Here is a 14450-nt window from a genome sequence, read left to right as displayed (position 1 = left end):
TGGCTAAAGGATGCAGCATATATACCATTTTATGAACATACATCTGAATTCCTGAATTCTTAAGTGTTTGTATTTTGTTAAAGTTCTTATCAGCACTGATGGAGTTAATTGTGTTTTTTCCCCTTTGATTTAATAATATAGGATCGATATTAATGAATTTCCTAATATTGAATTAACCTTGCTTTTCTGGGAAAAAAAAAATTGACCATGATATGTTATTTTCTTAATGTAATGTTAGAGTGTATTTGCTAACATTTTGTTTAGAAATTTTGCATTGATATTCATCAATGATATAGATTTGTCCTTTTCTTTCTTTAGTGCTATTTGTATTTAGTTTTGGTATCAATGCACATCTATTTCCTGAAAAGAATTTGGAAGTTTTCCATTTATTCAATGCCCTGGAATAATTTATAAAGAATTATGACTATCTGAAAAAAAAATTACAACATGAAATTAGGCCCCAATCAAGATGGCAGCGTGAGAAGCTGCAGGGCTCTGACCCCCAAAGAAGCTTTGAAGAACCAAAAGAACTGACTTCCTGAGAAATATCTTTTTCAAAGCTCCAGAAAACAGTTAAAGGATTGCAGAAACATTGCAAGGACCAAATCAAGAAAAAGGCATCTTAAAAACAGTAGCTCTCCTGGTGCACTTGCTGGGATCTCCCTCATTCCCGCGCTGGCTTGACATGGAGGTGGCCTGTGCTCCCAGTTCCAGGTTCTGGTTCTGGAGGGGGCAGAGTAACCCTGTGCACATACTGGGAAAATGTATGTTTGGCCCAATCTGCCTCATGGTGGCCTGAAGGACTGAACCAGGATACCTGTCATAGGTTTACCATGAAAGAACTTGCCCTGCATGCAGAAGTCAGTTCACAGAGCTCTGCTACAGAAAGCTGAGGGAGAGCAGTCAATTAGTGGCTGCCTGGGGCAAGAGATTTCTAGCTATGGGGCATACAGTGCATTGTGTGGGAACTTGGGAACAATATTTCCTAGGGAAGCAGAGACATTTTAATCCATGTAAATGGGGAATTTTTATAGTCATGCACATCCCAAGATAAGACATCAGCAGAAAGGACCAGGGAGGCCCCTATGCTTTGGCCTAAAGCTTCTCTCTAAACTCATTGTATAGGTCAACTTTGAAGGAGAATATTTATACAGGTCAATCTGCAAAGATTGTGAAAGGTATTTTTTTTTTCCCATTTTTCTTTCTTTTTGTGAGCTCCTGTCATTCAAGTAAAGCTCTGTAATAATATTAGCTAAATTCAAGCTTCATGAACTGATGCTTCAGAGTTAAAATTCCAATGATTAGTAATGGAGCACTAAAATATAAAAATATTCAGTATTCAACAAAATATTACAAAACATATGTGGTGACTTGGAGCTAGGTATTGCAGAAAAACATGTTCTTAATCCATTCCTATGGCTGTGAACCCATTGTAAATAGAATCCACTGATGAGGTTATTTCAGTTAAAGTATAGCCTAGCTGAATAAAGATGGGTCTTAATCCTAACACTTATAGAGAAGGCCTCAGAGAGAAAGCCAGAGGGAACAGTCAGTAGTTGGAAGTCAAAGGAACCTGCTGAGAAAGGAAAAGCCAGGAGAGGTTACCATTTGCATTGCCATGTGACAGAAAAGCCAAGGATCAAAGATTGCCAGGAGCCAAGTCCAGAAGGCCATAACCTACTGGAAGAAAGTATCACCTTGATAATGCCTTGATTTGTGGATATCTCCTAGCCCCCACACCATGATAAAATAAATTCCTGTTGTTTCGGTCAACCCACCATATGGTATTTGTTTTAGCGACAGGAAACTAATACAATATACAAAGAAACAGAAGTAACGGTCCAGGCAAAAGAGAGAATTAAAGCTTAAAAAACCCTCAGTGAGGAGCATTAGACCTAGTTCATACTAGGCAAGAATTAAAAATCATGATACTAAATATGCTCAAAGTGTTAAAGGAAAACATGGACAAAGAACTAAAGGAAATCAGAAAAATGATACCCAAAGATACCCAATAGAGAGCTAAAAATTATGAAAAGTAACCAAACAAAGCTAAAGACCACAGTAACAGAAATTGAAAATTCCCTAGAGAGGTTCCACAGCAAATTGGAATAAGAAAGACTTAGTGAACTTGATGTTGAGAAAACTGAAATCATCCAGTCTAAGAAGCAGAAAGAAAGAATGAAAAAAAGTGAACAGAGCCTCAGGAACCTATGGGACACCAATATAAGCATTATGTGGGAAGCGGACTTGGCCCAGTGGTTAGGGTGTCTGCCTACCACATGGGAGGTCTATGGTTCAAACCCCGGGCCTCCTTGATCTTTGTGCAGCTGGCCCACGCGCAGTGCTGATGCGCACGAGGAGTGCCCTGCCACGCAGGGGTGTGCCCTGCCACGCAGGGGTGTTCCCTGCATAGGGGAGCCCCATGCGCAAGGAGTGCGCCCCATAAGAAGAGCTGCCCAGTGCAAAAGAATGTGCAGCCTGCCCAGGAATGGTGCCGCCCACACAGAGAGCTAACACAACAAGATGAGGCAACAAGAATAGACACAGATTCCCAGTGCCACTGACAACAACAGAAGCAGACAAAGAAGATACAGCAAATAGACACAGAGAACAGACAACCGGGGTGGGGGAGAAGAGGAGAGAAATAAATAAATAAATAGAACCTTTAAAAAAAAAGATTTTGTGAGCTCAGTCGAAGAAGGAAGAAAGGGGAAAAGGGAATATACAAAGAAATAATGAATGAAAACATCCCATATTTAACAACAAAAAATGAATATACACATTCAAGTCACTCAATAAATGCAAAACAGCATAAAGCCAAACACACACACACCACACTATGTCATAATTAAACTGCCTAATGCCAGAGATGAAGAGTATTCTGAAAGCCACAAAGGAGAAGCAAAATATCATATACAAGGGATAGTCAATAAGATTAAGTGCCTATTTCTAACTGGAAACCATGGAGGCAAGAAGGCAGTAGGATATTTGAATTGCTAAAAGGAAAAAAAAAATTGCCAAGCAAAAATTCTATGTCTAGCAGAACTGTCTTTCAAAAATGAGAGAGATATTAAGACATTCCCAGATAAAAGACAGCTGAGGAAGTTTATGACCATTAGAACAGTCCTATAAGAGATATTAAAGGGAGTTCTGCATATTGAAAGGAAAGGCAGCAGACAAAAGATTGTAGCCACATGAAGAAATAAAGATCTTTGCTAAGGGTTATGGCATGGGTAAATATAAATGTTAGAACTATTGTATTTTTGGTTTGTAACTTTACTTTTTACTACCTATAGGATCTAAAAGGCAAAATCTAATGGTAAATCAGTTTTGGACTCAATGTCTAAACATATAATTTGAGACAAGAACTAAATAAAGATGTAGGGATGGAGGGATTTAGGAACATAGTTTGTATGCATTATTGAAATTAAATTGCTATGAAAGCAAAATAGGATGATTATGGATTTAGGATGGTAAATTTAAGCCCACAGTAAGTAAAAAGAAGACATCAGAGAATATGCAAGCTCATTGAGACAGAAAGTAGAGTACATGATGCCAGAAGCAGGGGGAATGGGAAGATAATGCACAATGGGTGTAGGGTTTCCATTTGGAGAGATGGGAAAGTTTTAATAATGGAAGGTGGTGTGGAAACCACAACATTATGAATGTGATTAATCACACTGAGTGGTATTCTTAGGAATGGTTGACATGAGAAAGTTCATGCTGTATATATGATTACTACAATAAAAAAAATGAAAAGAAAGAAAGAATAAGGGCAGAGATGAGATAATGACATACATATGGAATATGTGATCCTGAACAGGATCTAATAAGAGAGAAGGAAAAGCCCCAAGGGGCATTATTGGGACACTTGAAAAAATTGTAATATTACTGTAATTTTTTATCACTATTAAATATCTTGAATTTGATAACCGCACTTAAGGTGCTTAAATAAGTATCTTCACTCTTAGGAAATGTACATGGCAGTATGAAGTGGTCAACAAGCATGATTTGTATAATATACATTCAAGTGCACAGAAATTTGATTGTCAGCCAGATGGATAGCTAGCAAGATGGACTGACTGATAGATGTATAGATAGAATGATATGGCAAAAGCAACAAAATGTTAAAACTGGTGGATGGATCTGAATTACCGTGGGGATAAGTGTATATTGGAGTCCTCAGCTGGCCATCTCTGATCATAAATACTAAGAAACAAGAAGAAACACATGCTAAGCCTGGCAGGGTGGTAAAACAGATAGAGCCTAGAACAGGGATGCCATTGTTGACTCTCTATCTCTGGACATCTTTTAATATGAAAAATAGAACACTCTATCTAGTTATGTCAGTGTGTTTGGATTTTTACTGCATGTGCTTAATAGAGTCCTAACCTAAATGTGGGCAAAAGCATCAAAATAATACAAAACAGTTGCCTATATGGAAATTCTTCACATGCACAGCTTTAATGTTAAAGATAATATAACACATTGAAGCTAATTAGCAAACTTCCCTGAGAGAACACAAGGCTTGAAGGAAAACAAAATGATATTGTGTAAAGAAATGATGCCCAATTAATCTAATGTTTTTCTATGACAACATGATAGGTCAGGTAGACAAACCAGAAGCTTTAAAGTCATAAATCTGGATGTTCCTATGTTTCTGAGTCAAAAATTAGTCTCACTGGCAAGTCAGAGAGAGCTGGACAGGCCTGAGAATTACCAAGAACCCAAGAGTTACCTCAGCAAGGTTGTTACCAGAAGGAAGCATGCACCAGGGAGGAAGTGGAAGGCCTGGATTTGGTCCAGAGGGGTTTACCATGTATTAATAATAATTTTCAAGAAAGAAAAGAGGCACATTATTATCATACTTTATTAAATTTCATTCACATATATATATATACATGCACACATGTATATAAATACCCTAAAATATATAAAATAAACAGATAATACTGAATGAATTTAAAAGCAAGGTTCTTTCATTTTGAGAAAGAATTATAATTCTAGAATAAAAAAATTCAACAAAGAAAGGAATAGGATGATTTGGGGAACAAATTTAAACAAAAAAATATAAACATTAAGAATTAACCTAATAAATCAGCATTAAGGAGGATTAAGAGCTGAACCTGAATCAGCAAATGCACAATACTATTATAGAAATTTTAACCCTGAATCACAACATGACAGGAGTATAACATAAAATGATTATAGTCCTCCCCACTTTCTCACCTTTCTATGGCAAGTTGTACGGTGGTTAGAGCTTGGAGTTCAAATTTAAAAAGACACCCAACTACATTAGTCACTAACCAGCAATTTTTCCTATGCATTTACATAGAAATATGTAAATATAGATTAATAATATTTACTTTCCAGGGTAATTTTATTTTTTTTTATTTTTATTTTTTTTAAAAGATTTATTTATTTATTTAATTCCCCCCCTCCCCTGGTTGTCTGTTCTTGGTGTCTATTTGCTGCGTCTTGTTTCTTTGTCCGCTTCTGTTGTCGTCAGTGGCACGGGAAGTGTGGGCGGCGCCATTCCTGGGCAGGCTGCACTTTCTTTTCATGCTGGGCGGCTTTCCTCACGGGCGCACTCCTTGTGCCCCCTGCGTGGCACGGCACTCCTTGCGCGCATCAGCACTGCGCATGGCCAGCTCCACACGGGTCAAGGAGGCCCGGGGTTTGAACCGCGGACCTCTCATATGGTAGACGGACGTCCTAACCACTGGGCCAAAGTCCGTTTCCCTCCAGGGTAATTTTAAAGAGGAAAATGTATGATGTGTGTGAAGGTGGTTAAAGTATATACATTTTTTCCTTGGTCTCTTTGGTGCTTTCTTTTCTGCCCACCTCTCAAATATTGGTCAACTGTCCTCTTACTTTCTATGGTAGTAGATGCTATAGCAAGCTGTCCAGTTCCTACCTTCAGATAAGCCATGCACCATGAGTACTGGCTGCTGAAGTCTCAAAGCTGATCCCTCTCTGGGAATTGTCATGCAAAAGAGAGCTTCCTCACCCCAATTCACACACAACTCCTCCTCTGGAAGGGTGAAGGGACATTCTGGATCCAATGACTGACTGGTGCAGAGTACAATGGCCCAGACACTGTTTCAAATTACTGTTACACTAAAGGGTTATCCATGTACCAGAGATGACTGTAGGATCAGCTGAGGCCTCTGTTATAATTGCTAGCAGTTCAGCATCTCCCTCTATCCAATCATGTTGCTTCCCTCACTTTTTATGTGTTAGGTGTTATGGCTGACAGTACTCCCCAGTAAATCCTCTTCACACAGATTTCTGTATCAGAGGTGGTTTCCCAGGACACCTGACATCAGCATGAAATCCTGTGTAATCCTATGATCAATCTAAATTAGCATACAAAATTACAACCTGTTTACAACCCTGATTTTTCTTCTTTCCTTTCAACCATGTTTCCAAATTTCTACTACTGTACAGCTTCACTTGGCTATCTTGCAAGTCACTCACAATTAAGATGCCCCCAAATTAAACTTTGTATTGCCTCTACCTTAAATTATTTCCTCCCCCCTGTACATTTTATTAATAAAAACATCATGACCCAGTCAGCCTTCTAAGCCAAAACCCGATGAAACAGCTCATGTTCTATACCCTGAAGCCTTATTTTTTAACTTGCAAGTGTCTAAGAGTTTAATATCCCTCCCGCCACTCTCTCAGCGTAAGTCCTTGTTGCTGTCTCTTGGGTACTTGTAATAGCTTCTCATCCTCTCTGTTTTCTCTCCTCCTGGCTGCATTACTCTGTGAACAAAATTTTCTTTCAAAGCACAATTTAGCTAAAAAAAAAAAAAAGAGTAACAAAACATTTTGTTTGCTGTGACATTTCTTCTAGCTGTTAATTAAAAAGAAACATATTTTAATCTTATAGGTTGATACACCAAGCTATTCACTATATGGCTAGTTTCCCTCTCTGCTGAGTATACGATATAAGCATATTTGCTTTAGCCTACCTTGATAAAAAGGTGCATTTTTCAAAGAGTGCAGTAATGAAGAATTAAGGGATTAGATTAGAAGCTACTCTGTAAACTTTAAGACTATATGCTATTTTAAGGGGGAGAGGATGTGGCTCAAGCAGTTGAGCACCCACCTCCCACGTGGGAGGTCCTGAGTTTGGATCATGGTGCCTCCTGAAAAAAAAAACAAAAGCAAAACAGCAAGCAGAACAAATGAGAAAACCAACTCAGGGAAGCTGAGGTGGCTCAGTGGATGAGCGCCAGCTTCCCATACACAAGGTTCCAGGTTCAATCCCCAGCCCTGTACCTCAAAAAAAAAAAAATCATATAAGACTGTTATATTATTTTGAGAAATAAAATAAATGAATTTAATGTTTTCTTCTAAACTTTACATATACTTCCAAAATCATTGTTAATATTCTTTAAAATGACTATTTTTTTCACTTTTAGTAGAGGAGCAATCTGTAATGACCAAAATCAAAAGGAATGTCTCTTTAACCCTCTATAACAGCTCTCTACATTTTAAAATTCATTTTAAATTTACTTTTACAAATAGTGCTTTCAATTTTAAGACATGCCACATTTAAAAAAATAATTTCACTTCTAAGAATTTATTTGAGCTATATGACAGTCATATTAAATTACTGCAGTTGGATAAAACCAGGATATTTTTTTCTCAGTGATTCTTAGCACAGAGCCTAGAGGTCTCAAAAACATTTACTGAATGAATGGGTATATTTCCTGCTTCATTTGAAGCACATAGTGAGAAAGTGCTTCATTACTAACCCGGGTGGCAGGCTGTTAATGTTTGCTGTGTGCTTAGGGGACTGTCTGTGCCTCAGGAGGAGGGAGGTCTGAGAAGAGCCAGCGGAGCAGTCCCTGCATTCTGCAAAGCAGTGGCAGGAGTTATTCGCAAGCTTACACTTGAAATGACAGCATCTCTATCTTAATTCTGAGACACAGACTGTACCTCCAGAGAAATGCTGTTATTTTAAATGCCAATTGTTTCCTTAGAACCATTTAAGATATTTTACTAAATATTTTATTTGAATTCACCTCTTTGGTCATTTTCAGGTAAAATTATCTTATTATGAAATATTTTATCTTTATATATATATAAACTGTCTACCAGGAAAAGGAGACCTGCCTGCCTGACAACTGATAACTAGAAGAGGACTGCAAAGTCTCAATGAAATATATTGGGAAAATAGGACGCTAGGCCATAAAATAGAGTTTTTCAGGAGTAGGGTGGGTGGAGGGGAAGAGGTGTCAAAGGTCAGGGGTGCTCCTTCCTTCTATTTAAAATGTGGGTTACTATCCAGGCAACAGGGAACATACAACCTCATTTGCTGGATAAGGAAAATGGCCTGTCAGAAACTTGGATCAAACCAAGCCAGGGATGAAGTTAGATTCATCTTCAATGCCATCTTCACCCATCACAGGGACCCCAGAGCACACTTTCAGCAGGGGTTCTGGGTTTGTATCCAGACTTAGGCCCAAAGGGTCAGAGGATACGGCCTCCAACAGGTATCTGTAATGAGCTCCCTAAGTGTGTCTTTCACACACCAAACTTGTGAACCACTGATTTACATCCTGCTACCTCTTATAAATTTAACCTATAACAAACAGCTATTATGGAGTGTCCCTGATACTCAATTTCATACCCATAATAATAATGAATTGAGCACTTATTTTTAAATAAGCACTTGTCTAAATATTAGACTTTGAGACATATCATGGGGAATTTCTTAATAGAAGAGCAAAGTCCATAATTTTATGTCAGTGGCAAAAAGTAAGAACCCGAACACATAGATGATATTAACGATGATGAATTCAATAATAAAAATAGTGGCTAATATTTTTGAGTGCTTACCAACTCAAACACTATGCTAAATGAGTGAGGGAGATTAATTTGTGTATTTCTTGTAACAACCTATGAGGATGTCCCAAGATCATGTATATTATACTGGTAGATCTCACAAATGGAACAGAAAAATAATGTACACTTTTCTCATGCAGATGTGACCATAACATCATGAGAAAGAAACTAATTATAATCAAGAATATTAGAATGTTAACATCAAACAGTTAATTACTAAATTGTGTGCTTTTTAGGAAAGGTTCATGGGTAGGTGTCAGGGTTTATGGATGGCTCAAAGAATCTAACTCAGTTATCAAATCCTTACAGACAAAGTCACTAAGTAATTATAAAAGACAGCTGGCCACCATGACATCACTACCTCTTCTGGATGCCACAGAGTATGTAAGCTTGTCAGAAGCATGGCTCTCTACCCCAGGAGAGACAAATTGGGTAATAAGCCCAATAGGAATGTGTGTTTTGTCCCTCAAATGGACAACAGCAAGGAAAGTGACAGAGAGAGGACTGAGCCTGGGAGTCTTGTCATGAGTGCATTGACCTAGCTTTAAAACTGTGAACAGCCACTTCTTCTTTCTGAACCTGCTTTCTCAAAAAACGAAGTAATAAAAGGAAAGATGTGCAGTGTTTCCTTTCAAATTTTATAATTCAACACACTAAGAATGAGGCTTTTGTCAATAGCTAAAGAGAACCACGCAAGGTCAGCCATAAGCTCTGAACCACCTAACAAAGGGGAACAACCAGGTAAGAAACAGGTCCTCCAACTGTTCCTAGAAAGGTCAAGAAATAACTTCAAAAATCTTTGGGAGACTTTTTCCAGTCACTGAAGTGCCTTAACACTAGAATCCCAGGTTTATTCCATTTACTAGGCAATGGGAAATTTATAGCTCTAAATTCATTAGCATAAAAGTGGGTAATGCATAATTTCCCTTTCCACAAGAAACGGAAGCCAGATTTCTGCTTTTCTCAAGGGGTACGTAGAATCTAATTTTCTACCTTTGAGCTGAAACAACCATACTTTTTTAATTTCAGGGAGCTTTATATCTTCTACAAAAGTTTAAAAAAATACACAAAGTATTTTATTTCTTTGCAATCCTGGAAAGAATTTCTTTGGCTACTTTGAGACATATATGCATAATGCACTTAATCATTTATTCACTCAATAAGTAAGTATAAGGTTTTCCTATGTACCTGGTACTCTGTTAGGCACTGGTCATATGAAGATATATAAATGCTTCTCCTGTCCTAGGGAGCTTACAGTCTAGTTGGGGGAGATTTAGTAGCTACCACATGTAACATGGTATTAAATGTGTTAGCTACTAAATGCAGTAAAGTATTGCAGAGTCTCTGAAAAGAATGTTTACAAGGTACAGAAAGAGTTTAAAAGGAAGGAGGATTGTCAATTTTTCCTGGAGAGAGTTAGGCATGTCAAAGAGGTGTCAGCATAAAATATTTCCATTTCAGAGTAAAATATTTCCATTTCACTCAACAATACTAACTTGTGTTGTTTGGGATTTAAATTGGTAAATTACCTTAGAAAGGGAATGTTGAGATTACACAAGTAACTATAGTAAAAATAATAATAATACAGAATCAAAATTTAATGCAAATGGCTGAGTTATTCATTGGCATAGAGTTCACTGAAAACATTTCTAACAAAGAAACAGCAGCAGAAAATTTTACTATGAAAGAGTAAATTAACAACAAGAGGAAGAGGGCTAGACACCATGTGGATGCTTCAAGAATGAAAAGATTTAGGTGTTGGAACCTGGGAGAGACCAAACATGTTAATTTAAGATCATAATTTTTAAAATTATGCTATGAAGAGATTAATGTTCTTTTTATGTTGAATAATGAGGCTTTTGTCTATAATGGCTTTATGCTACTTCCATGTATTCAAATCCCAGCCACCCATACTTTCATTCCCTTCTGTTCCAATTGAATGAATCATTGCAGTGGTCTACAATATTTTTTTATGTATATGAGTGTATGTTGGCCCTGATTATTCTGTTTGTACTAATAATTATTCCAAAATCCACTATAAATTCATGGAGGGCAAGTCTTAATATAGAGGTTAGTGAATAGGAGGTGTTTGATAGACCCCCATCAAATACTTTCAAACATGTGGCCTCAAGAATGGAAAATTATTTTAAAATGTTATCTTGAAATTTTAAAGAGCTGCATAAATATAAATTTGTCATAAAACTCACTTATGGTTATTATATCTCATATAGATAAAAATAGTTTGAGTCACTTAGAATATATGCCAACAGGTAATGGAGGGAGGAAAGATATATTTAAAAAAAAAATTCCTGTTTTCCATGAGTTTACAGTATCATTTGATGAATACAACAATTTCACAAAAAATTAAAATACAAGGCTAAATAATAAATCAAGAAAGGCATAAAATTATGGAGGGTTCAAAATTGAAGAGAAAAAATTATGTGAGGTTCAAAATTTGGGGAGAAATTTGGAAGGATGTAATAGCGAACACTTTTGAGCACTTTGAGTACTGTTTGAAGCATTTTACATATGTTAATTCATTCAATCCTCACCCAACCCTATGATTTATATACTATTAATTTTATAGATGAGGAAGCTGAATGCTATGTCTTAAAGGACATTTATAGAATTTTGACTGGAGAAGGAAATCCCAAGCAAAATCATGCAGGTAGAGAGTGTTTATATCACAAAAGGAAATCAGTTGGATACAGAAGTAGGATGTACAAGGGAGACAAAGCTGGTCCAAGTTAGATGGGCCATAGTGTGATTGCTTTATGTACAGTCTGTAATTCAGGAAACTCTAGGGACAACAGATACATTACAGCAGGGGAATGACAGGATTAGGATTGAATATGTGGGTAATTAAACAAAGAGTGGATTAGTAGATAGAAAATGGAAGCAGAGGGGCAGATTGGGAGTCCATTTGAAATGGTTTAGAGAAAAAGCACAGAATGCCCATGTAAAGATGATGAAGACAACAGGAAGATTCAACAGACACTGTGGATACATCTGTATATAACTTTGCAACTGATAACGAATATGGGATGGAGGAAAGAAAGACACAAAGAGAACCCAGTGCTTTTGAATATGGTAAATAAGAAGATTAAATCAATTATTAAGAACCAGTAAGTAAAACTTTGCCTACCCAAACATTCAGGGATATGTTGTATAAACTCAAAAAATAAAAAACAAAGTAAACTACTCATAAGTATGCAATATTAGAAAGAACTTATGACAAAAGAAAATCTTAAATTTTCATTTCATACTAATTAATAATATGAAGCACAATGTATATGAAACAATCTTACCTCTTTGCTGTATTCACTATCTGAGTCACTGCTGAGGTCCTCAGTATTAATATTTTCCAAATCAGATTCCCCAGGTGCAATTGGCACTGTCACTGTAAGGCTGGGATTATGAATAAATGATTGACAATCACTTTCGTCCATCGTGTATTTGTCCATGCTGCTTCCAAAACCACTAATTTTATCTTTTTCCTTGTGGAAACTGTGATCTTTTTTCATTTCAGCAAGTGTACGATCAGAGATGAAATTTTCCTTATTATTTAGATCTTCTGCTCGTCTTATTTCCTTGGTAATCTTTGGCTTATTGGAAAATGCTTTTAGAATTAATTCACATAAGGTCTGTTTTACATAATTTATTCCCTTCTTAATTCTGGCAACTGCAATCTGGAGGTTGTTTGCGTCAGTGTCCTCTTCAATGGCTGTGAGATTGTCTGAACTAAATGAGCTCAATAATAAAGCCAGAAATAGGTTCAGGACCTGTATCAGGGTGAGGATGGGGTGTGAGAAAGAGACAGAAAAAAAAAAAGAAAAGAAGCACATTTTCAAATATATATATAAGCCAAAATCCAAACCAGCAATAAAAGTATGCACTTCTTCAAACATAGATAAGAATGTGTGAGAGGGCTAGGCCAGATGGTGAACTCCCAACACTCTCCCTATAAATTAACTCCTGTGAACTGTGGGGAGAAGAGGGCCAGCCAGATCCACGATGGATTTCTTGGGGAGCAGAGAAATGGGTCCCTCACCATTATCATTTTTTCATGTAGTAGGAGTACCTTGGTCAAAATACCTTCGCCAAGCCTAAAAAGCCCTCCTAGACTTTTCTACAATTACTATTCATTATCTGTGAGAAACAAGTAGAACAAGAAAATTCTAACTCTTATCCATCATGTTGAGGCCACGCAGAAAAAGATCTTTGCTCACTTTTCACAGAATGTAAATGTCACTTGTTGCAACAAATGGAACACTGCAGAGTTCCTGTAATGAAATGTTTTGTCCAAGAATTGTGGCAACTTGCTACTTAATGTGGCTTTTTAAATCACAGAAAAGGACTTGCCCATTGAACCTGATTCAAATGAGGTAATGGCATTATGATTGGGTGGCTTTGTTGTCAATCATTTTGGCCCTGGAAGAGGTCACTAAAGAGTTGAGGACACTTCTGATTCTGGAAGCAAAACCCTGGCTGTGAACAAAATCATTTCTAATTTTCCACTCTGGGGTTCCTGGCGAAGACTTGACCAGACTAGAATTTTCTATTTTCCTAAATTATTCTCTAAAACTTGTGGTATTAATCATTTAAATAAATCTGTAGGGAAATGACCTAAAGAATTAATGAGATAAAAAAAAAAATAAGAAGTCTGTTTAGCATATAATTCTAATATGCAGAGGGCTATCTCAGAAACAAAATTTTATGTTTCTTTTAAGATTCTAATTCTGTATTATTGGTAGTGCCTTCATTATTACAGAGTTGGTTATCAACTGTGTAAAGTATACATCTTTCATTATCACAAACAAGTAATTAATTAGTCAGTAATGACTAATTCTATATGGATGAAATACTCAGAAGTATAGCCCATCTATTTTCACTCATAAATCTATACTGTCTTTCAAAGAAAACATTACTCTCACACTAGTGTTCATGTTCAAATATTTTATTATGTACTTTTTGAAGACCCATGTCAAAAGCCTCCTTTGAGTCACAATCTAGAATTTTTCTCTTCTGAATATCGAGCATTTTATTTTTATCTCACAGCAGGCACTTTCTATTTCTTTCTTGTCTAATAATTTTTAGTAGTACTTTTCTCTAATAGACTGTAAATATGTTGAAGACGGGATTATATCATAACTATTTTTTAATCACTCCATAATACCTAAATACATTTCTTTGAATAAAGAAGGTAGTAAAAATATTGAATGAATTATTTGATGAGAGCCTAGAGACTCACCTTTGTTTTTGATATGGTTGAGAGCAATAAAAATTTAAATTTCTTTATACCACTGGTTTTGGTGCAGTGTGTTTTGACATCTTGTACCTTATAAAGAGCTACATTTCAATATTTTATGTTAAAAATTTTGTGTGAAGAAATATATAAACAAATACCACAATAGGGGCTCATGAATATAATACTGAAACTCAAAGACTCAAATGGAGAATGTGCATGGTGGGTAAAGACCCACACAATTGGCGGCGGACTTGGCCCAGTGGTTAGGGCGTCTGTCTACCACATGGGAGGTCCACGGTTCAAACCCCGGACCTCCTTGACCCGTGTGGAGCTGGCCCATGCG

At 36.7% G+C, this 14450-nt stretch overlaps 1 protein-coding gene across 3 annotated transcripts in view; it reads right to left on the bottom strand.

Annotated features, from left to right (window-relative positions):
* SCN9A (sodium voltage-gated channel alpha subunit 9) overlaps positions 1–14450 on the bottom strand; it is a 189953-nt gene that overhangs the window by 52661 nt on the left and 122842 nt on the right. For all 3 annotated transcript variants that reach the window (XM_058300702.2, XM_071216330.1, XM_071216331.1), the window contains one exon: positions 12168–12641. In XM_058300702.2, coding sequence (XP_058156685.1) covers positions 12168–12641 — 474 coding nt within the window. The remainder of the gene's footprint in view (positions 1–12167; positions 12642–14450) is intronic.

Source organism: Dasypus novemcinctus, chromosome 7 (assembly GCF_030445035.2).
Source record: "Dasypus novemcinctus isolate mDasNov1 chromosome 7, mDasNov1.1.hap2, whole genome shotgun sequence".
Taxonomy (NCBI): domain Eukaryota; kingdom Metazoa; phylum Chordata; class Mammalia; order Cingulata; family Dasypodidae; genus Dasypus; species Dasypus novemcinctus.
The sequence above is the reverse complement of the archived record's forward strand: the minus strand, read 5'-3'. Positions and strand labels throughout refer to the sequence as shown.